We start from the raw sequence: 25,022 nt of genomic DNA, 5'->3' as shown, positions 1-25,022 counted from the left end.
TTCTATTCCGTTCCAGTATTTTAGAATAGTGTGAAATACTGCTATGTGGAACTAGGCCAAATCCTTACTTTCTTTCTGATTTGTAGGACTATTGTTGCTTTTTCTTCCCCGTAACGTTTGTTTGATCTTTAGGATAATAATAGCCATTCACTGTAGTCTAAAATTGTATCGTTTTCTACCAATTGTTCTAAATCAATCACAGGTGTTTTAACTAGTATGAATAGATAGTGTACTGGTTAATGTGGGATATCACTGCTTGTACAAGGCATCATGACTAACTGCAACCGCCGTTCTTTTTCCTCAGTTTGAACAGCAGAGTGTTGAGGTGTTGGAGGTTTGGATAGGATGAAAAGCCCACTGTCTCTATGGAACTGACACGTTGAATAGCTACAGATGGACTGGGAGCGTTTGACATCCCATTGTTTCATGTATTAGCTTTTATTTTCTAGAGCCCCCACAGAGGTCATCCTTAACCCATTGATTCTTGAAAATCCACATGATACATGATTTTCTTCCTTTTCAATGCTGTGTTCAACATGGTATAGAGGAGGAGAAGCTATAGATTAACATACATCAGAGGAGACAAATCTGCATGTGTGGATTTGAAAAGCATCCTTTTTATTCCATCCCAACAACGTTTTGTATACAAAGGGTTATGTGACTGTTTGTTGTATTTGTTTTGCTGTGAGTGAGAGAAGTCGGTTTTACCAGGCTCTCAGCTGTGTCAGCGTGACAGATTCTGCATCAATCAGCGACGGTCAGGGCAGGACTCTCACATGCTGTGGTCGGCACATTTCAGAGGCACGCCATGAAGACAGCATTAATAGCCAGAGCGCTCGCTCTACTGCCAGCCACACAGCCCCACTCACGCAAAACGTGCTCACACTAATCTCCCCTGACACGAGGGGAACAGGATGGACTACTGGCTGGTTCTTATTATACCTCAGTGGTTCTGTGGCCAAGGTCACTCTCTGATTGGTAGCCTACAACACCTGTTTCAAACCCTCCTTTTGTTACTAGTTAACGTGGATATGTGTGGACATTGAGGATACTAAGGGCAGAGAATGTGGTAGCACTGTTCTATCCTCATAGTCATGCCTAGTTTCTTCTGGTTATTCTGGTCTACTCGTGATGCTGGCTATGCCATCTCAATTCGTCATTAAAGTTGACTAGTCTCTGTTGGCTCTGATAAAATGGGACTTTCCCAGGTTGGACATCTGTCTAAATCCCTCTCTCTGGCTCTCCCGGTGTCTCTGGAACAACACGGGTGTTCTCTCTTCCTGGCGTCACTTGCTTGGTTTGATATGTGGGCCATTTGCTTCCCTGCAGGACGATGGCATCCTGAAAGAGATTGACATTAGCCAGCACACCAAAGAGGGATTTGAAAAGGCAGACCCCTCCCAGTTTGAGCTGCTGAAAGTGCTAGGCCAAGGCTCCTATGGAAAGGTAAGCATATACCTTGATTAAGGTGTTTGGATCTACAGTATGTTATACCTACTCTGTGTTGTATGTGTACTATACATTTGTGACCCTTTCCCCTACTGTTCAATCTGACATTACTGTTACTTTTGCAATCGGCTATTCAGATATTTTTGGGTGTGTGTATTAGTATTGTATTAGAGAGACATACTACTGCCCTGTTGAAGCTAGTAACATAAGCATTTCACTGCACCTGCTATAACACCTGCAAATCTGTGTATACGACCAATCAACTTTGATTTGATATTAATCTCATCCACAGGTGTTCCTGGTGAGAAAAATCAGAGGCTCTGACAGGGGACAGCTTTATGCCATGAAAGTGTTAAGGAAAGCAACGCTAAAAGGTACTTATTATGATACTTTCGAAGAGTTGTATGTTTTTCATCAGCCCAATCTTGCTAAGATCGATTATTGCAGTAAACAGACATGATCAGGGTATGATTGATTATTACAGTAAACAGACATGATTGAAGTCCCTATCCAGACTAACAGTTTTTTTCTACATAAGTAAAAACATATATATTATGTTTTCTATACTCAACAAATCTCAGTCAAAAACATTACTTTTTTTAATCAGCTCTAAAAAATGAAGTCTCAGGAAATTGAGATGATGTCCTCCTTGCTTACATAATACAGCTGCAGGAGTGTCCTCACTGCAAAGCAGAGAGCCATTGCAATAGGAAACTGGCATAATATTCTGCATTGCAGTACAGGTGCTTGAGGGGAGGCTTCCAGTGTTACGATTTTAACACAAAATAATTCATAAGGAAGTAGCTCACTTCCATTTCACAGGTGACATAGGAAGAAGGCTTAGGTAATGCAGATAGATTAGCAGAAAGCAGCTGTCTATATTATACTACGATGTTCCCACTGCAGGACCAGATAAGTGGCTGACTAGTGAGGGAAATGCCTGGTTAGGAGGTCTCATAGTTTCAACAGCTTTGACAATATAGAAATTCGAACCCGAGGTATTTTATACAGTATCATCGGATACCGGCCCAACTGTAAGGGTTTGAATATATATAGCTTTCGTCAACATCTATTCAGTTCTACAAGTATCTTAACTCATTACCACTACTTTGATATGCTTTGTCTGTTTTTCAGTCCGGGATCGGGTGCGGTCCAAAATGGAGAGAGATATTCTGGCTGAAGTCAATCACCCGTTCATAGTCAAACTCCATTACGGTGAGCTCATCGACGCAACCATGTTCTGACTGGCACACATACATAGAACAGACACTGACATGTCTAAACTGAAAACCCTGTTTTTAAAACAGGCAAATAATTATGTAACCAGATTGTCTTTATTTAGGTGTTGTTAGAATGGGTCTGCCCTCAGACATCAGGCAGAAACACATTTTGATATTAAATGTAGTTGGATCTTGCATTGAATAACTCTCCAAGCATTTTATAAAGCTTGGCACGTCCCTCTAAACATTTCAGTGACGTCTGGAGCCCTTCAGACAGCGAAAGCTGTCACTCATCTCAAAGCACCTCACCTCCTTGTTTATCAGCATGCTCTGAGTAATTCCACAGCAGCCCCTGGTAAACAGAGAGTATTGCTCTGAGTAATTCCACAGCAGCCCCTGGTAAACAGAGAGTATTGCTCCGAGTAATTCCACAGCAGCCCCTGGTAAACAGAGAGTATTGCTCCGAGTAATTCCACAGCAGCCCCTGGCAAACAGAGAGTATTGCTCTGAGTAATTCCACAGCAGCCTCTGACAAACAGAGAGTATTGGTCTGAGTAATTCCACAGCAGCCCCTGGCAAACAGAGAGTATTGCTCTGAGTAATTCCAAAGCAGCCTCTGACAAACAGAGAGTATTGCTCTGAGTAATTCCACAGCAGCCCCTGGTAAACAGATAGTATTGCTCTGAGTAATTCCACAGCAGCCCCTGGTAAACAGAGAGTATTGGTCTGAGTAATTCCACAGCAGCCCCTGGTAAACAGAGAGTATTGCTCTGAGTATTGCCACAGCAGCCCCTGGTAAACAGAGAGTATTGCTCCGAGTAATTCCACAGCAGCCCCTGGTAAACAGAGAGTATTGGTCTGAGTAATTCCACAGCAGCCCCTGGTAAACAGAGAGTATTGCTCTGAGTATTGCCATAGCAGCCCCTGGTAAACCGAGAGTATTGCTCTGAGTATTGCCACAGCAGCCCCTGGTAAACAGAGAGTATTGCTCCGAGTAATTCCACAGCAGCCCCTGGCAAACAGAGAGTATTGCTCTGAGTAATTCCACAGCAGCCTCTGACAAACAGAGAGTATTGGTCTGAGTAATTCCACAGCAGCCCCTGGCAAACAGAGAGTATTGCTCTGAGTAATTCCAAAGCAGCCTCTGACAAACAGAGAGTATTGCTCTGAGTAATTCCACAGCAGCCCCTGGTAAACAGAGAGTATTGCTCTGAGTAATTCCACAGCAGCCCCTGGTAAACAGATAGTATTGCTCTGAGTAATTCCACACAGCCCCTGGTAAACAGAGAGTATTGGTCTGAGTAATTCCACAGCAGCCCCTGGTAAACAGAGAGTATTGCTCTGAGTATTGCCATAGCAGCCCCTGGTAAACCGAGAGTATTGCTCTGAGTATTGCCACAGCAGCCCCTGGTAAACAGAGAGTATTGCTCCGAGTAATTCCACAGCAGCCCCTGACAAACAGAGAGTATTGGTCTGAGTAATTCCAAAGCAGCCCCTGGTAAACAGAGAGTATTGCTCTGAGTATTGCCACAGCAGCCCCTGGTAAACAGATAGTATTGCTCTGAGTATTGCCACAGCAACCCCTGGTAAACAGCGAGTATTGCTCTGAGTATTGCCACAGCAGCCCCTGGTAAACAGAGGCACTCAACAAGCCAAATAAAGCAATACTAGAGGAGGAGACCATATTATCTGTTGTCTATTTACATTTTTATCTCAAAATTAGACCAGGAAATAAATATTTCCCTTGTCACGCATGCCTTGAAGCAGTACAACCTCTCACAAAAGTCTAATTCACATTTAGAGTGTTTTCCTTTTATTCCATGTCATGTAGCGAAGGATAATATGTGTTGAGTGACCATTGTGATGTTGTTTTGGCCCAGCCTTTCAGACGGAAGGGAAGTTGTATCTGATTCTAGACTTCCTCCGAGGGGGAGACCTCTTCACACGGCTTTCCAAAGAGGTCAGTCATGTTACTCACTGTGCGGGCTTACTGCTCCCTAATTCACTGTTTTATTAATGCGTTCAATCACCACATGATGTATTGTGTCCAATCAAAAACACCTTTTGACCAATGGGTAAAAAAATAATGTTTCTATCATAATCAGTTCAAAAGTTATTAGAATTGTTACCCTTGTAGGATGGCCAATATTAGGATGACTAAATGAATGGAGGCCACATTACAGTCACAGCTTGGCTGGATGCTGTGCGAGAATTAAGGCTAACTGACAGGCTCACGGTTGAACTCGTCATCTTTCTTCTCAAATTCGGAGGGCATAAAACAATATAGAGGTAAGATAGATATCGATTTTGAGACATGACATGGTATTTTCATATTTTAGTATACGGTTTCCATAATAATGCAACATTTCTGTTCTTTTTGGAAGAGTTCTGACAAAAACAAGCGTATCTCTGTGAAATGTCAACTGAACACTGAGCGTACCGCAATCATTTTATTTTCAAAACCTTTTACATTTAATTAAGCTTGTGTCATGGTAATTTTGACTTTTTGCAACCCACGGAAACAACTTTGCAGACGACCACCACAGCAAATCCTAAAAGGTTGCTTCGAGAAAGCAGCAGCGCTCTGATTATAATATAATTGATTATAATTACTGCATCATTAATCAAATTTCACGCAATCAGTTCACACAATCAATCTCCAATTGACTTGGGCACATTTAGAATGCTAAGTCTCTTGGTGCACATGTCCCTGTGATTGAATGGGTACAGTATATTTCGAGTTATTCTCAATTTGTGTGATACATTTTTATTTAATTGGTCACTAATGTGTCAACAGCCATGGTAATTTGACTAATAGAGTAAAAACCATTCCAACATGTTATTTCTAAATCATGGCCCTTGAACTATCAATGTATAGGTTTTCTTGCCTTTATTGACAACAACAACAAAAAAGCTCTAACCACTAGGCTACCTGCCACCTCTATGATTGGGTCCAAACACACTCTGAATGATATTGGTTTTGCCTTAATTGGTTTTGCTTTAATCTTGCTATTCAGCATCTCTGAATGTCCATGTACTGTTTACAGAGTGAGCTGAGAGAAGAACTTCACTAATAAACAGTGTTTTCAAGTGAACAACCCAGGTTTATTATTATTATTTTTGACCAGTCCTTTAATCTTGACATTTCTCATGCTCTTTCACTCAACTTAATTGCCTGTTTGCACCAGTGGGCCAGACCTCATCGCAGGAACAACCTCAGTCCCGATCAGTCAGATTACAATATCTCCTCTGTTCTGTTGATTCATTACTCCTGAATCCATCCACTAACCCAGGGATAGTCAAGCCATGGCCCGCGAGCCCATTCAATCTGGCCCGCGGCGAGTGTGAGTAAAAAAATAAATATATATAGTACCAGTCAAAAATAATATATTTGGGGGGGTTCAAAAACACTCCAGGCCACACGTGAAGGTCTACAACTAGATAGAAAGTGTGTAGAAATGCTAATGGACCGATTATATTTTATATATCTTCAAATAACTACCCTTTTTCTGGCCTACAAATTGATTTGGACAAACAAATCGGTCCTAAAAACAATGTGCAGCCTTCCGTTGCATTTCGAAATCCCAATGTGGCCCACAAGTAAAAATGATTGCCAACCCCTACACTAGCCCATATAATAATACTGCTATTATGAATACATTATAGATAACAGTGCCTGTGATGGACTGGAGGAAAAACAAGCATTTTCTTTATTTAGCTTCCTTGCTTATCTTAATATCGATTTAGTGACTCATATTTCCAAACCTCTCCTAGAGTACCCCCAGCCATTCTACTTATTTGTTCATTTCCAACTGGCACACCTGATCCACCTGGTCAACTGATCATCAAGCCCCTGATTGGTTGAATCGGGTGTGCTAGTAGGCCTACTGGAACAGATCATATATAATGAACTGTTGGGGTACTTGAGGGGAGTTTTACCAAATGATTAAGTGGATGGAGATTATTATTGCAGAATAAAAACAACCTGCTGTCCGGATAATAGACCACCAACTTTAAACGCATTCATCCACTCACCCATGCTTCCTAAAACTACTGCCTCTGCTGTGTCATCGTGACTACTACCAATTCTGTAAATGATAACAACTGGAATAAAGTTGAACTTAATCTGTAAACAATTTGTCTCTTTGGATTTAAATTTGCTCTACTGGGCAGAGAGACATGTGGGAATTGAGATGTGAATTAATTATTGCTGGTCTTGGAAACAGTCATCTGGAGCAGCTAGCAGATGCACGGGTGCTGGCGGGATCTTGTTACTTTAACGGCAATTCAATTTTCTCCTTGGCACCGCAGGGTTTATTCCCCAAACAAATTCTATTTGGGAGCTAAATCAATCTTACTGTGGCTAACATGAGCTCTGTAGTAAACAAGGAGAGAAGTCAACAATCCATGCTCCGACTGAGGAAACTTGGCAAAGGTTCTATGACATCCTAAATGCAAATATTTTGGGTGAGTTTCCAAGCAGCTGGCTTTGTGATCAAGTTAATGAGTTTCAATATGAGTTCAATCTGTGGCTAGTGCTCTTGTTTTGCTCAGGCTAACTGACATTGGAATAATGGAAAACTGTCTGTTAAATTTGATCTGTTTAAAACACATCAATGTAGGCTACTCTTAGGTTTTAAAAAGATTATCTTTCATGTTCACAATCATATATAACGTGTGTACTGTTTGCATATTGTCAATGACTCATGAACTGTCACTGGTAGTCTTTCTCCTTTGTCCATTTGCAGGTGATGTTTACTGAGGAGGATGTGAAGTTCTATCTGGCTGAGCTGGCCTTGGCCTTAGATCACCTTCACAGTCTGGGCATCATCTACAGAGACCTCAAACCAGAGAAGTAAAACACTTGTACACCCACTGACTGTACAGTGCCATAGACTACTTCTCTGTTCAAAGACCACCTTTTGTGGTCCTGACTGGCGCATTTGGTAGAGCGTGGCACTTGCAAAGGTTGTGGATTCGATTCCTGCTGTGTTGAGCCATACCTAATATGTATGCACACATGACTGTAAGTTGCTTTGGATAAAATAATCTGCTAAATGGCATATATTATACCGTTTTTACGCATCTGAGCGCTCAAATACACTGTTTCTTCATCTCAGAGATTTATGAATATTCTGATTGGGAATGACCAAGCACATAACTGCGTTGGATTACTGGAGCACCATCTGATTTGATATCATATAATACTGATCCAGGAGTTGAAACAAGGTTGCTGCTCTGTTTTGCTGCCTTCTCCGGGCCTATCAAAACAACTACATGTCTCTGGTGCAATCAAGGCAGCATCTGTCTGTCTCTTTTCCGTGAGCACATCCTTCTGTTTATTCTGAAAGGGCTATCAGAGGGCTTTTACAGTTGATGGAAACGTTTGACGACCTCCCAATGCATCAGTCAAGGAAACGTTTGGGCCCTTGAGATGTGAAAAGTGTCCACTTTTCCATCAAGCTCTATTTTTCATTTTTTCCATGTTAACAATGTGGAATGCAGGACTAGTAAATTGGCTCTCAGGGGGATTTGATGAGAGGAAATAAATGAAGAGCTCTCAGCCTGCTCCTTGATTTCTCTCCAATGGGAATAATTGATGCGTGAAGGTGTCACGTCTTTGCAGGTTTAATTTTATTTACAAAAATATATGTCATTAGCACATACTCTTATCCAGAGCGAGTTACAGTAGCGAGTGCATAGATTTTTCCCATACTGGTCCTCCCATGGGAATTGAACCCCCACATTGCAAGCACCATGCTCTACCAATTGAGCCTCAGTGGATTTGCAGTGGGCCTCCTTTTTTGAAGGGCGAGCTATTCCCAGCTTTACTGTTGATGATTAATGACAGCAACCCAAGGGCAACAGTGTGCTGTGCACAAATCCATTTGTTCTAACAAACAAACACTCAATAAATGTGTGGGTGACATGTACTGTGCAGAGAGGTGTAAAGATTTTATATACAGTATTTCTATTATCCAGATATGCTGTATATTGATGTCACATTCCTTCCCTCTACAGTATCCTTCTTGACGAGGAGGGGCACATCAAGATTACAGGTGACTAAAAACTGTTTTGAAAAGAGATTAGTAACATTAGTAGTCCCTTGGAATAGCAGTAGTCTCTCTTCTACATTGAATACATTAAGCCCATTGCTGGTGGCCATTTTCCTCTGTCTTTAACATCAGTCCCTTTGTGTTTTAGATTTCGGGCTGAGTAAAGAGGCAACAGACCATGACAAGCGAGCGTACTCCTTCTGCGGGACGATAGAGTACATGGCCCCTGAGGTGGTCAACAGAAGAGGACATACACAGAGTGCGGACTGGTGGTCATTTGGCGTCTTAATGGTATGGACCTCCCTCCCTTTCTTTTGATAATGCATTACACACATATTATAGCTATTGGTTGGCTGCAATGTTGCTGTAACGCAATCTCCAGGGCAGAGTTTCATATAGTAAAATTACGCTTGCATCCAGTATGTAGACGTAGCACTACGCATACAGCCTGTACGACCAGATGTGGTATCTTAATTTGATCACTTTGTTGCAGAAAATTCTCCTTCACAGCAGGAACTGCAAACTTTTAGTGTATTTCAGGTTTAAAAAGGCTTCTCAAGTTTGTAAATTCCACTTTAACTTTTCAGACTTGATTTGCCCTAACGAAAAATCTACCCTATAAAAATGTACATTAATTATAATCGACCTCAAAACCTTAAAAATAAATAACTGTTCCTTTTCATTTGTATTAGCATTTAGCATTTTCACTTTTTGTATTTTTTGGAGCATAGTTTAAATTAATGATATTATTTTTGCATCTTGGCTTCCTTGTAAACTCTTTGAACTCTTTACAGATATGTTCTCTCCCACGCACTGGACGCCTTTCGTTCTAGCCTGTGCGCAAACTCTCATACTTGCTTTTTACTTCCCATTAATTATAATCCACATAATAATTCACATATCCTGTTGCTGCAGGATTTTTATTCCTGCTGTGGGAAACTAGCCAAATTAAGATAGTACATCTGTATACTCCAAATGTGGATCTTAATGCATCACGCAAAAGAGACATAATAATGACTATGCATACCGGTATGGTAGTAGTCCACTACTACGACGTCATACACTCATCTCTTCAGTCCTCTTAAATTAGAAGATGAATGGGCCTCCCGGGTGGCGCAGTGGTCTAGGGCACTGCATCGCAGTGCTAACTGCGCCACCAGAGTCTCTGGGTTCGCCCCCAGGCTCTGTCGCAGCCGGCCGCGACCGGGAGGTCCGTGGGGCGACGCACAATTGGGCTAGCGTCGTCCGGGTTAGGGAGGGTTTGGCCGGTAGGGATTTCCTTGTCTCATCGCGCTCCAGCGACTCCTGTGGCGGGCTGGGCGCAGTGCGTGCTAACCAATGGGGGCCAGGTGCACGGTGTTTCCTCCGACACATTGGTGCGGCTGGCTTCCGGGTTGGAGGCGCGCTGTGTTAAAGAAGCAGTGCGGCTTGGTTGGGTTGTGCTTCGGAGGACGCATGACTTTGCGTCCCAAAACTTTTGGGAATTTGTGCTACAGGATGCACATTTCTGTTTGAAAAGGCTAGCCTTTGCTTTGTTAACTGACTATGTATATTGGTTCCTAACTTCCCTGAAAAGTTGCATATCACGGGGGCTATTCGATGCTAATGCAGTACGCCACAGGATGTTTTTGTGCTGTCAAGGGCAGTCAAGTCTGGAGTGAAGCAAGGGCTATATTAGTTCTTAGTTTAATATTTTTTGAATGGAGCATGCTTATTTAAGATGGTGAGGAAAGCACTTTTAAAGAATAACCAGGCATCCTCTACTGACTGGATGAGGTCAATATCCTTCCAGGATACCCGGACAAGGTCGATTAGAAAGGCCTGTTCGCTGTGGTTTAGGGAGCGTTTGACAGTGGTGAGGGGTGGTCGTTTGACCGCAGACCCGTTACGGACGCAGGCAATGAGGCAGTGATCGCTGAGATCCTGGTTGAAGACCGCAGAGGTGTATTCAGAGGGCAGGTTGGTCAGAATGATATCTATGAGGGTGCCCGTGTTTACGGATTTAGTGTTGTACCTGGTAGGTTCCTTGATCATTTGTGAGATTGAGGGCATCTAGCTTAGATTGTAGGATGACCGGGGTGTTAAGCATATCCCAGTTTAGGTCACCTAACAGTATGAACTCTGAAGATAAATGGGGGGAGATTAATTCACATATGGTGTCCAGGGCACAGCTGGGGGCTGAGGGGACTCTATAACAAGCGGCAACAGTGAGAGACTTATTTCTGGAAAGGTGGTAGTAGCTCAAACTGTTTGGGCACATACCTGGATAGCATGACAGAACTCTGCAGACAATCTCTGCAGTAGATTGCAACTCCGCCCCCTTTGGCAGTTATATCTTGGCAGAAAATGTTGTAGTTGGGGATGGAAATGTCAGAATTTTTGGTGGCCTTCCTAAGCCAGGATTCAGACACGGCTAGGACATCAGGGTTGGCGGAGTGTGCTAAAGCAGTGAATAAAACAAAAAACTTAGGGAGGAGGCTTCTGATGTTAACATGCATGAAACCAAGGCTTTCACGGTTACAGAAGTCAACAAATGATAGTGCCTGGGGAATAGGTGTGGTGCTGGGGTCAACAGGGCCTGGGTTAACCTCTACATCACCAGAGGAGGAGTAGGATAAGGGTACAGCTAAAGGCTATAAGAACTGGTCGTCTAGTTCTTTGGGAACAGAGAATTAAAGGAGAAGATTTCTGGGCATGGTAGAATAGATTCAGGGCATAGTGTACAGACAAGGGTATGGTAGGATGTGAGTACAGTGGAGTTAAACCTATGCGTTGAGTGATGATGAGAGAGTTTTCGTCTCTGGTGGTACCAGTTAAGCCTGGTGAGGTCTCCGCATGTGACGTGGGACAAAAGAGCTATCTAAGGCATGTTGAACGGGACTGAGGGCTCTACAGTGAAATAAAACAATAAGAACTAGCCGAGACAGCAGTAGACAAGGCATATTGACATTAGAGAGAGGCATAAAGCAATCACAGGTGTTGATTGGGAGAGTTAAGACAACAACGGGTAAATGGCGATGAATGGGCAGAGCGGGTCAGTTGTGTACATACAGGACTTGAGTTCTCAAGGCTGGGGCCGACAGATAAACAAAATGAGGTACCGTGTTATTGAAACAGTCCAGGGGGCATCAGCTGTGTAGCCGAGTGATCATAGGGTCCAATGAGCAGCAATAGGTGAGTCAGGGAGCCGTTCGGTAGTCACTACTATGCTAGGCGAGCGGGACATGGTACAAGTGTTTTCTTTTTTTTAAGCCCATAACCGTGTGTGAGGTGTATATTTTTGTTTCAAAGTAGATTTGTTTAAGACTACCAAGAAATACTCTGTGTGACCTTGATTTAGCCCACTGCAGTAAAAGGCAAAAAAAACAAGGGTCTTCCTCTAAAGAACAAGGGACTGCCTCTAGTTCTCCACTTCCTCTAAAGAACAAGGGACTGCCTCTAGTTCTCCACTTCCTCTAAAGAACAAGGGACTGCCTCTAGTTCTCCACTTCCTCTAAAGAACAAGGGACTGCCTCTAGTTCTCCACTTCCTCTAAAGAACAAGGGACTGTCTCTAATTCTCCACTTCCTCTAAAGAACAAGGGACTGCCTCTAGTTTCTTTATAATTCCTTAATGGTTTCAAGGCCCAATACTTTAGTCTCACGTTAAAACCAGATCAATACAAACATTGTCAAATGTATTCATTTAGGGACAGAATTTGGGCCTAGTATTGATTTTGTGCTCTATTTAAGAATCCTATTCTGGATTTTCAATTTCTTTACCTTTGATATTAAACACTGCATTGTTGAGGAAGAGCTTTAAAGTAAGCATTTCACTGGACTGTTTACACCTGTTGTATCCTGTGCACGCAAAAACATTTACTTTGATTTGATTTTATAACACAAGCTCTGCTCTCTCCTAAAGAAACGTACCAGGCACTCTTACTGATTTCACCTGGCTCTCCATCTGCAGTGCTAGAAGAAGAGCATGTGTAGTAGCTGGAAAATATTATTATTCCTATATCATGCCCTAGTATATATAGTGAGTTAGCCAGCCAAGATGTGTTACATAACTACCTGACTTGATATGCCAAACACAGAGTCCTCAAAGCAAACAGCAATTGTGAGTCATCTGTGACACTGCGGACCTGGACAGCTCCTCAACTTCCCTCATTTCGTACAGCAATCATCAGGAAATGAAAAGTCATTGCACTGTAATGTTTTTTTTGTAACACTTGACGTACGAGAACCATATGAAAATAGAAATAATGTAGACAGGAAAATCGAATTTCCTCTAGAGCAGAGAAGAGCTGGTTCATTTATGTAAATGAAATCTGAGTTGAGCTCAATTCAAACTGATAAGGGCACCCTGGCTGTGGGGGATTGTTTTTGAGGAATCAATCAATGATGTAGCAGAGGCACACAAACACACACACAGCAAATGTACTTTGTTTCAAGTATTGTCAGATGATTATATTGTCAGAAAGCATTGAGCCATATAATGCTCAACACGTGAGCATGGCCGCTTGAATTTGTATTCACACTCGCATACAGTTGTAGAATCCTAATTTGACCTATATTGTCACAGCAAAATAATCTTGCACCAACAGGATTTTAATGTTAAATCCATAATGTTGCTTGATCGGTGGTTAGGCTATTAGCTGGCTAAAAGTAGGCTACATGAAAAGTGCAATACTGTTAATATAACCATGTGTGGGTTTTCAGTGAGTTTATGTAAATAATGAAGCAAAAGAGCGATCAAATTAAGATCCTACATCTGTAGATTAAATGTTACATAAAGGGATACATAAAGACAGGAGCTAGCATCAATGCAAGCTTTTAAAGTTGAGTGCTATTGCACATTCATTTTAATGGTTGAAGAAATTGAAAACAGTTTGATTGTAGTATTTTCAGCATTTTCACAGCTTTCCTGTGTAGCTCAGTTGGTAGAGGATGGTGCTTGCAACGCCAAGGTTGTGGGTTTGATTCTCATAGGGGACCAGAATGAAAATGTATGTCCTCACTACTGTAAATCACTCTGGATTAAGAGTGTCTGCCTAAATGTAAGTAGAAGCTGTCCAAATTGTGGTGAAATACATTAGTGTCACGCCCTGACCATAGATTGCTTTGTATGTTTCTATGTTTTGTTTGGTCAGGGTGTGATGTGGGTGGGCATTCTATGTTGTATGTCTAGGTTGTCTGTTTCTATGTGTTTGGCCTAGTATGGTTCTCAATCAGAGGCAGGTGTCGGTCGTTGTCTCTGATTGGGAGCCACATTTAGGTAGCCTGTTTTCTTTTGGGTTTTGTGGGTGGTTGTATCCTGTGTTAGTGTTTTCACCATACGGGACTGTTTCGGGTTGTTGGTTTGTTTGTTCTTTTGTTATTTCGTTCAGTGTTCTGTGTGATTTATTAAATATATTATTATGGACACTTACCACGCTGCATATTGGTCCGATCCTCATCAGACGAAGAGGACGAAACCCGTTACAATTAGATTGATTTGTAAATTACCACTGACATTGTTTATCTTTGATTTCAGTTTGAAATGCTGACAGGATCTCTACCATTTCAAGGCAAAGACCGCAAGGAAACAATGGTCCTGATACTGAAGTAAGATACTATACTGACAATGTCTATGGCAACTACCCCAGGAAGAGTAGCTGCTGCCTTGCCAACAGCTAATGGGGATCCCTATATATGAAATAATAGTTTTTTCTGTGAAATAACTTATTTTCATCTGTTTTGTAGGGCAAAACTTGGCATGCCGCAATTCTTAAGCCCAGAGGTGCAAAGTCTAATACGGGCCCTCTTCAAAAGAAATCCTGCCAATAGATTAGGTATGTAGTCAAGAGCATTACTAAAATGTGTAATTTCATATGATCCATTCTATTTATCAATTGAAAGACAAATTCACAGCATTAGATCAACCTTTATTCGTGTATTATATGGGACACAGTAGACAGCATTGAAATCTGAATCTTAACTCATCTTCACATTAAGGGTTTTCAGGATAGTGCAGGCTAGAGGGCACAGTTACTGTATGTTTTCTCTTACCTGTCGGTGGAAGCTGGTTGGCCAGTGGTGGGATTGAATATAACCATATGAATCACTTCCTCCATGATTTATAAGATGGAGAGTAATGTCACCGAGAACTCTTCAAGCCGGAGTCATTCTTTATGTATGATTACGGGAAATATGAGTCATAATTTACCTAAAGCTGAGAGGTTATGTGTTATATGCATCTATATTAGCCTTTATAAGACATGTATATGAGCCTTTATAAAGCATGAATATGTGCCTTTATAAGGCATGTATGTGAGCCTTTATGCATTACTGCATAGGGCTTATATGTTATGCAGCCACCACTGGAGACCCTAGTTAAATAAAATGGTCTAGAGAGTGTAGCTAATATTACCCATAATATCCCATGTTCTCACTGAATGAGCAGAGATACTTGAGATATAATTTTAGTAAGTGAGAAATTTACAGCCCAGTGAAGCTAGAAAGAGTATTCAATCTAAATGTCCTGGTGTATTTTACTGTTAGGTGCTGGACCAGATGGCGTCGAGGAGATTAAAAGGCATCATTTCTTTGGAAATATAGATTGGAATGTGAGTACAATGCTTCTCGTAACCTTTTCTAGAAATCATTAAAGGCAAAGATGACCATCCATTGCTTTTTGATATGTCCTGAGGATTTCCTTTTGGATTGTTGTACTTTCATACAAGAAGTAGGGGCATTTTACCTCAGACTTTGTACCTACTGAGTAGAGAGGGAAGAAAACAACAAGATACTTGAAAGCTTTCTTCTTTCCAAGATGACAATTTTCTGTACAGTATTTGGGTTGAAACATAATCTATTTTTACTCTCAGAAGTCACTGACCTATTTCTCTTACCTTTTTTTGGTTGCCTTACTAACAGATCAAGCAGAGACATATCAAATCACCATGGATTAAATGTAGCTCAATACTAAATGGGAAAATTAAAGTAGCATTTTACCTTTCCCCCTCATGGTGAAACCACAGAAGCTTTACAGAAGAGAGATCAAGCCTCCATTCAAACCAGCGGTGGGCAGGCCAGAAGACACCTTCCACTTTGACCCCGAATTCACCTCCCGCACACCAACAGGTGATTAGTAATTGTAGGTGAAGTAGTTCAGCCCGTTGGCGTGTGTGGTGTGCATTTGTTTGTGTGTGTGATGTTGCCACATAATTTAATTAATCATGATGTTATGTTTCATTTCATGCTGTTTGCTTCACTGTTATGCTGTTTACTCAAAATAATAATTTCTCCATGCATCTGTGTTCCACTCACAAACTGACATCAATTTGCTATTAAATTACTGACAAATAACCCCCTCTTTTATATCGACATAAAGTACACTTCTATATCGACAAAGTCAACCAGCCACAACCCTCTGAAATGATTATATCATTCAATGAGTGCAGTTACATGCAAACAAAAATCTGATTATTGTGAATAATCAGATTAATATAATAGTTTGACTAAAACGTTTGCATGCTTTGCAAGAAAATCGATTTTCCTAATAATCCTGTTTCCATGGACACATCTGAAATCAGACTTCCTGGTGGGACTTAAATAAATGCAGAAAATCACCAATCAGAATCAGCGTTCTACCATGTTATTTTTCTGAAGCATATTTGATTCTGAGTTCGGACATATAAAGTTTAAATGTGAAAACCATTCATTAGATGCGTACTTTCAGTTTTTCCAAACTCACTTCACTCGCGCAGCGCAAAAGAAGGCTGCTCATGCTAACACATGGCCATATCAAATCCACTGATACAGTATGCTAACACATGGCCATATCAAATCCACTGATACAGTATGCTAACATGTGGCCATATCAAATCCACTGCTACAGTATGCTAACACATGGCCATATCAAATCCACTGATACAGTATGCTAACACATGGCCATATCAAATCCACTGATACAGTATGCTAACACGTGGCCATATCAAATCCACTGCTACAGTATGCTAACACATGGCCATATCAAATCCACTGCTACAGTATGCTAACACATGGCCATATCAAGTCCACTGCTACAGTATGCTAACACGTGGCCATATCAAATCCACTGCTACAGTATGCTAACACGTGGCCATATCAAATCCACTGCTACAGTATGCTAACACATGGCCATATCAAATCCACTGCTACAGTATGCTAACACATAGCCATATCAAGTCCACTGCTACAGTATGCTAACACGTGGCCATATCAAATCCACTGCTACAGTATAACTCTGATTTAAAGCATTTACATGTACAAATAATTTGAAAGAGTGCTCAGAACCAGGCGTTTTAATCGCTGTACGCTTACTTCGATTATGACTTTATGCCGATTTAAGATAAGCAGAGTAAGGTGTTTACATGACTAATGCTATATTCGGCCTACTGCCATAATCAGTTTAATGTTGAATTATTAGTGTGCATGTAAACGTACTCAATGAATCACAGTTCATGTGCAAAGGAAATTTGGTACAAAAGGACCAATATTTAACCTCGTGTATATATCAGCTGTTAGTGTGCAAAGTCAGAGATGGGTAGCTGTACATAAAAAAGACCCCCTAGGCCACATCTGTACACTACAATGGGACTGTCCCTCAAAAGTAAACTCATGATAAATGACATTCAATCAACTGATGTAATGTTCCAGTTGCTAATATGTCCATGTTCCCATGTCTGTCCTGTTCTCCCATCAGACAGTAGAGGTTGTAACAGGTTCTGTACCATCTGTCACCTTCTCCCGTCAGACTCGCCTGGCCTCCCTCCCAGTGACAACACACACCAGCTCTTCAGAGGGTTCAGCTTCGTGGCCACTAATCTGGACCAGGACCAGTCCATTGCTGAAATACAGCAGAACTCAACTGTCAACCCTATTGTACAAGTGAGTATGCTAGAGGGAGAGGACTAAATAACTCAGGTGTACAGCTCCTCCATCAACCATATAGACTTATTAAATAATCAAAGGAATATTTGAAACAATCAAAAATATCAATATTTTTTTAGATAATATCCTTCAGGCAATTGTCTTTTTATATATATTTTCAATTTTCCATTAATTAAATGTAACCACCAAATGGACGTTGGTGTCTCTATAGTCTCAACTTCAAGGGGAATATCAAGCCTTGTTTTTGAAAGTCTATATGTACAAATGAAGAAGAAATCAGTATGATATCAGGAAGGAACCTCATGGGGATGTCCTAGCATTACATCAGAATACATTAGATTAACCACTTTTGATACTCTATTCAGAAAGTGTTGTGTAAAGGTATTAAAGGCCTATCAAACATCAAAACAACTCATATTCAATGGTCTTTTCTGATTATCTGCTTCATGTACACTGCTCAAAAAAATAAAGGGAACACTTAAACAACACAATGTAAATCCAAGTCAATCACACTTCTGTGAAATCAAACTGTCCACTTAGGAAGCAACACTGATTGACAATAAATTTCACATGCTGTTGTGCAAATGGAATAGACAAAGGGTGGAAATTATAGGCAATTAGTAAGACACCCCCAAAAAGGGAATGGTTCTGCAGGTGGTGACCACACACCACTTCTCAGTTCCTATGCTTCCTGGCTGATGTTTTGGTCACTTTTGAATGCTGGTGGTGCTCTCACTCTAGTGGTAGCATGAGACGAAGTCTACAACCCACACAAGTGGCTCAGGTAGTGCAGTTCATCCAGGATGGCACATCAATGCGAGCTGTGGCAAAAAGGTTTGTTGTGTCTGTCAGCGTAGTGTCCAGAGCATGGAGGCGCTACCAGAAGACAGGCCAGTACATCAGGAGACGTGGAGGAGATCGTAGGAGGGCAAAAACCCAGCAGCAGGACCGCTACCTCCACCTTTGTGCAAGGAGGTGCACTGCCAGAGCCCTGCAAAATGACCTCCAGCAGGCCACAAATGTGCATGTGTCAGCATATGGTCTCACAAGGGGTCTGGGGATCTCATCTCGGTACCTAATGGCAGTCAGGCTACCTCTGGCGAGCACATGGAGGGCTGTGCGGCCCAACAAAGAAATGCCACCCCACACCATGACTGACCCACCGCCAAACCGGTCATGCTGGAGGATGTTGCAGGCAGCAGAACGTTCTCCACGGCGTCTCCAGACTCTGTCACGTCTGTTACATGTGCTCATGTGCTCAGTGTGAACCGGCTTTCATCTTTGAAGAGCACAGGGCGCCAGTGGCGAATTTGCCAATCTTGGTGTTCTCTGGCAAATGCCAAACGTCCTGCACGGTGTTGGGCTGTAAGCACAACCCCCACCTGTGGATGACGGGCCCTCATACCACCCTCATGGAGTCTGTTTCTGACCGTTTGAGCAGACACATGCACATTTGTGGCCTGCTGGAGGTCATTTTGCAGGGCTCTGGCAGTGCACCTCCTTGCACAAAGGCGGAGGTAGCGGTCCTGCTGCTGGGTTGTTGCCCTCCTACGGCCTCCTCCACGTCTCCTGATGTACTGGCCTGTCTCCTGGTAGCGCCTCCATGCTCTGGACACTACGCTGACAGACACAGCAAACCTTTTTGCCACAGCTCGCATTGATGTGCCATCCTGGATGAACTGCACTACCTGAGCCACTTGTGTGGGTTGTAGACTCCGTCTCATGCTACCACTAGAGTGAGAGCACCACCAGCATTCAAAAGTGACCAAAACATCAGCCAGGAAGCATAGGAACTGAGAAGTGGTCTGTGGTCACCACCTGCAGAACCATTCCCTTTCTGGGGGTGTCTTACTAATTGCCTATAATTTCCACCTTTTGTCTATTCCATTTGCACAACAGCATGTGAAATTTATTGTCAATCAGTGTTGCTTCCTAAGTGGACAGTTTGATTTCACAGAAGTGTGATTGACTTGGAGTTACATTGTGTTGTTTAAGTGTTCCCTTTATTTTTTTGAGCAGTGTATATCATTCATATAAATAATTGATACCTTTTTTTGGTGCTTCAGGGAGACCTCTTTCCTTTGGACTGACAACTACCACCCTTACCTATCAGCTTAGTATCAACTACCACCCTTACCTATCAGCTTAGTATCAACTACCACCCTTACCTATCAGCTTAGTATCAACTACCACCCTTACCTATCAGCTTAGTATCAACTACCACCCTTACCTATCAGCTTAGTATCAACTACCACCCTTACCTATCAGCTTAGTATCAACTACCACCCTTACCTATCAGCTTAGTATCAACTACCACCCTTACCTATCAGCTTAGTATCAACTACCACCCTTACCTATCAGCTTAGTATCAACTACCACCCTTACCTATCAGCTTAGTATCAACTACCACCCTTACCTATCAGCTTAGTATCAACTACCACCCTTACCTATCAGCATAGTATCAACTACCACCCTAAACTATCACCATACTATCAACTACCACCCTTACCTATCAGCTTAGTATCAACTACCACCCTTACCTATCAGCTTAGTATCAACTACCACCCTTACCTATCAGCTTAGTATCAACTACCACCCTAAACTATCACCATACTATCAACTACCACCCTTACCTATCAGCTTAGTATCAACTACCACCCTTACTTTGGGGCGGCAGGTAGCCTAGTGGTTACCTGCCGAAAGGTTTCTGGATCGAATCCCTGAGCTGACAAGGTAAAACATTTGTTGTTCTGCTCCTGAACAAGGCAGTTAACTCACTGTTCCCCGGTAGGCCGTCATTGTAAATAAGAATTTGTTCTTAACTGACTTGCCTAGTTAAATTAAAAAAAACAGCATTGGATGAATTCAATGTATTTTATGTGGTGACAGTGGTGAGATGGATGATAGTGATCCCCATGGTCTTCTGTTTTAACCATCTCAGCCACTGCTCCAGAGAAGGCCTCTCGTGTCCTGCAGTGCACAACAACACATCCACTCACATGAATAACAGCATAAGTGATTCTACCAGATGGTTCATACCTGAGTGAGAAAGTCACTCACCAGAAAGGCCTCCCAGTGCCCTCAGACCTCAGCAAAGCATATTGATTTGTGGTAGCACATAGTTCCCTCGATGACATCATGGCCATGTGCGCTCTGCCGTGGCAACGCTCTGGGAACATTTTGATCCTCTGCTTTTTCCATTGTATTGAACAAGTGAGGTTAGAAGCTGCTGCAGTGTGGATGAATGAGCCAACATCTCTCATAGAACACAATAGACTAGCATGGAATGTCCTGCAGACCACAAGGTGAATGTGTGAAACCAAGAGAGACTATTACTGTAGTGATGTGTGAAACCATGATAGACTATTACTGTAGGGATGTGTGAAACCATGATAGACTATTACTGTAGTGATGTGTGAAACCATGATAGATTATTACTGTAGTGATGTGTGAAACCATGATAGACTATTACTGTAGGGATGTGTGAAACCATGATAGACTATTACTGTAGTGATGTGTGAAACCATGATAGATTATTACTGTAGTGATGTGTGAAACCATGATAGATTATTACTGTAGTGATGTGTGAAACCATGATAGACTATTACTGTAGTGATGTGTGAAACCATGATAGACTATTACTGTAGTGATGTGTGAAACCATGATAGACTATTACTGTAGTGATGTGTGAAACCATGATAGACTATTACTGTAGGGATGTGTGAAACCATGATAGATTATTACTGTAGGAATGTGTGAAACCATGATAGACTATTACTGTAGTGATGTGTGAAACCATGATAGACTATTACTGTAGTGATGTGTGAAACCATTATAGATTATTACTGTAGTGATGTGTGAAACCATGATAGACTATTACTGTAGTACATTCACATTTTCAGTTCACTTTTCTTGCTCTCGTTTGTGATTTGACATACAGCCATGAAAGAAGAACACTTCCTAAATCTCCACATGTAAAGTGATACGTCACAAGAGAAATGAGAAATGCGACCAAAGTGCACTCACGCAGAAACACTGTTCACCTAGAATGTTCTTCAAGGACCATTCTTACCAGGGGAATCATTTGATAGATCTGTTTTGAAAACCAGTGTGCTCCATTTTGCATATGAAATAGGCTTCCCCTGGATATGTCTGGGGATTATAGAAGGATTGATGGATTCCCTAGTCTGCCAGAGCAGGATTATAACATGAGCGAAGAGTAAGGAAGTTTGTTGACAAGCTTACTGGAGCATGATTATGACCAAAGGCTTTTATGTAAAATATGCTTAAACGTATTTGTGATGGCTGGACATGTTTGTCATTTCAGCAACTTCATGGGACCAACATCCATTTCACAGATGGGTATGAGGTAAAGGAGGAGGTGGGCTTGGGGGCGTACTCTGTCTGCAAACGATGCATCCACAAAATCACCAGTGTTGAATATGCTGTCAAAGTAAGTGAACCGTATGGGTAGATTTTTCAAGGGGAATATTTATGTATAGATCATTTCCTTCTCTAAGAATGATAAACTATTTTCACGGCTCGTCAGTTACATGAAACAGCACCATATACAAAAAGGGACGTTACGATCACTACAAGGATTCCAGGTTGATGTACGACCTTTAATTATTGCAGCCTTGTGATGTACTGTATGTAGGCTACCCATTGCACTTCAACAACTATGAGCCTTTCAACTATAATATAGTCTCCCTTAGGATGATTCACGCAGCAACAATGCTTCTGTATGTTGTGCAGACAATGCTCTGAGTCACACATTTTATCACGAGGGAACCAAGCAGTTGTAATTTAACAGGGGGTGTGTCTCTTTCAGATCATCGACAGAGTTAAGAAAGATCCATCTGAGGAAATTGAGATTCTGTTGAGATACGGGCAGCATCCAAACATCATCACACTGAAGGATGTATGTCATCATTCAATGACTCCCATACACACGCACATGCTGAAAGCCCTCCATAAGGGCAGAGAACCTTGCCAGTTTGCATACCTAAGAAACAATGTGCCCCTGCAAACTTCATTGAATTTTCACTGACCCTAATATTTCATTTGATCTTCTACAGTTGAAGTCGGAAGTTTACATGCACTTAGGTTCGAGTCATTAAAACTCGTTTTTCAACCACTCCTCAAATTTCTTATTAATAAACTATAGTTTTGGCAAGTCGGTTAGGACATCTACTGTGTGCATGACACAAGTCATTTTTCCAACAATTGTTTACAGACAGATTATTTCACTGTATCACAATTCCATTGGTTCAGAAGTTTACATACACTAGGTTGACTGTGCCTTTAAACAGCTTGGAAAATTCCAGAAAATTATGTCATGGCTTTAGAAGCTTCTGATAGGCTAATTGACATCATTTGAGTCAATTGGAGGTGTACCTGTGCATGTATTTCTAGGCCTACCTTCAAACTCAGTGCCTCTTTGTTTGACATCATGGGAAAATCAGAAGAAATAAGCCAAGACGTCAGAAAAAAAATTGTAGACCTCCACAAGTCTGGTTCATCCTTGGGAGCAATTTCCAAATGCCTGAAGGTACCACGTTCATCTGTACAAACAATAGTACGCAAGTATAAACACCATGGGACTCAGGAAGGAGACGCTTTCTGTCTCCTAGAGATGAACGTACTTTGGTGCTAAAAGTGCAAATCAATCCCAGAACAACAGCAAAGGACCTTGTGAAGATGCTGGAGGAAACAGGTACAAAAGTACACTGCTCAAAAAAATAAAGGGAACACTTAAACAACACAATGTAACTCCAAGTCAATCACACTTCTGTGAAATCAAACTGTCCACTTAGGAAGCAACACTGATTGACAATAAATTTCACATGCTGTTGTGCAAATGGAATAGACAAAAGGTGGAAATTATAGGCAATTAGTAAGACACCCCCAAAAAAGGAATGGTTCTGCAGGTGGTGACCACAGACCACTTCTCAGTTCCCATGCTTCCTGGCTGATGTTTTGGTCACTTTTGAATGCTGGGGGTGCTTTCACTCTAGTGGTAGCATGAGACGGAGTCTACAACCCACACAAGTGGCTCAGGTAGTGTAGTTCATCCAGGATGGCACATCAATGCGAGCTGTGGCAAAAAGGTTTGCTGTGTCTGTCAGCGTAGTGTCCAGAGCATGGAGGCGCTACCAGGAGACAGGCCAGTACATCAGGAGACGTGGAGGAGGCCGTAGGAGGGCAACAACCCAGCAGAAGGACCGCTACCTCCGCCTTTGTGCAAGGAGGTGCACTGCCAGAGCCCTGCAAAATGACCTCCAGCAGGCCACAAATGTGCATGTGTCTGCTCAAACGGTCAGAAACAGACTCCATGAGGGTGGTATGAGGGCCCGACGTCCACAGGTGGTGGGGGTTGTGCTTACAGCCCAACACCGTGCAGGACGTTTGGCATTTGCCAGAGAACACCAAGATTGGCAAATTCGGTACTGGCGCCCTGTGCTCTTCACAGATGAAAGCAGGTTCACACTGAGCACATGAGCACATGTGACAGACGTGACAGAGTCTGGAGACGCCGTGGAGAACGTTTTGCTGCCTGCAACATCCTCCAGCATGACCGGTTTGGCGGTGGGTCAGTCATGGTGTGGGGTGGCATTTCTTTGTGGGGCCGCACAGCCCTCCATGTGCTCGCCAGAGGTAGTCTGACTGCCATTAGGTACCGAGATGAGATCCTCAGACCCCTTGTGAGACCATATGCTGACACATGCACATTTGTGGCCTGCTGGAGGTCATTTTGCAGGGCTCTGGCAGTGCACCTCCTTGCACAAAGGCGGAGGTAGCGGTCCTGCTGCTGGGTTGTTTCCCTCCTACGGCCTCCTCCACGTCTCCTGATGTACTGGCCTGTCTTCTGGTAGCGCCTCCATGCTCTGGACACTACGCTGACAGACACAACAAACCTTTTTGCCACAGCTCGCATTGATGTGCCATCCTGGATGAACTGCACTACCTGAGCCACTTGTGTGGGTTGTAGACTCCGTCTCATGCTACCACTAGAGTGAAAGCACCGCCAGCATTCAAAAGTGACCAAAACATCAGCCAGGAAGCATAGGAACTGAGAAGTGGTCTGTGGTCACCACCTGCAGAACCATTCCTTTTTTGGGGGTGTCTTACTAATTGCCTATAATTTCCACATTTTGTCTATTCCATTTGCACAACAGCATGTGAAATTTATTGTCAATCAGTGTTGCTTCCTAAGTGGACAGTTTGATTTCACAGAGGTGTGATTGACTTGGAGTTACATTGTGTTGTTTAAGTGTTCCCTTTATTTTTTTGAGCAGTGTATATATCCACAGTAAAACGAGTCCTATATCGACATAACCTGAAAGGCCGCTCAACAAGGAAGAAGCCGTTGCTCCAAAACCGCCATAGAAATGCCAGAC

The 25,022-nt window shown here is 42.3% G+C and overlaps 1 protein-coding gene across 3 annotated transcripts in view; it reads left to right on the top strand.

Moving 5' to 3' along the window:
• LOC129828687 (ribosomal protein S6 kinase alpha-2) overlaps positions 1-25,022 on the top strand; it is a 56,484-nt gene that overhangs the window by 21,119 nt on the left and 10,343 nt on the right. For 2 of the 3 annotated variants that reach the window (XM_055889823.1, XM_055889822.1), the window contains exons 2-15: positions 1,330-1,446; positions 1,742-1,823; positions 2,584-2,664; positions 4,550-4,629; positions 7,418-7,524; positions 8,691-8,728; positions 8,874-9,016; positions 14,243-14,313; positions 14,452-14,540; positions 15,250-15,314; positions 15,729-15,831; positions 17,486-17,619; positions 21,950-22,075; positions 22,454-22,543. In XM_055889823.1, the coding sequence (XP_055745798.1) occupies positions 1,330-1,446; positions 1,742-1,823; positions 2,584-2,664; positions 4,550-4,629; positions 7,418-7,524; positions 8,691-8,728; positions 8,874-9,016; positions 14,243-14,313; positions 14,452-14,540; positions 15,250-15,314; positions 15,729-15,831; positions 17,486-17,619; positions 21,950-22,075; positions 22,454-22,543 (1,326 nt within the window). The remainder of the gene's footprint in view (positions 1-1,329; positions 1,447-1,741; positions 1,824-2,583; positions 2,665-4,549; positions 4,630-7,417; positions 7,525-8,690; positions 8,729-8,873; positions 9,017-14,242; positions 14,314-14,451; positions 14,541-15,249; positions 15,315-15,728; positions 15,832-17,485; positions 17,620-21,949; positions 22,076-22,453; positions 22,544-25,022) is intronic. The other variant, XM_055889824.1, reaches the window with a different exon arrangement.

Source organism: Salvelinus fontinalis, chromosome 30, assembly GCF_029448725.1.
Source record: "Salvelinus fontinalis isolate EN_2023a chromosome 30, ASM2944872v1, whole genome shotgun sequence".
Classification (NCBI taxonomy): domain Eukaryota; kingdom Metazoa; phylum Chordata; class Actinopteri; order Salmoniformes; family Salmonidae; genus Salvelinus; species Salvelinus fontinalis.
The sequence above is the reverse complement of the archived record's forward strand: the minus strand, read 5'-3'. Positions and strand labels throughout refer to the sequence as shown.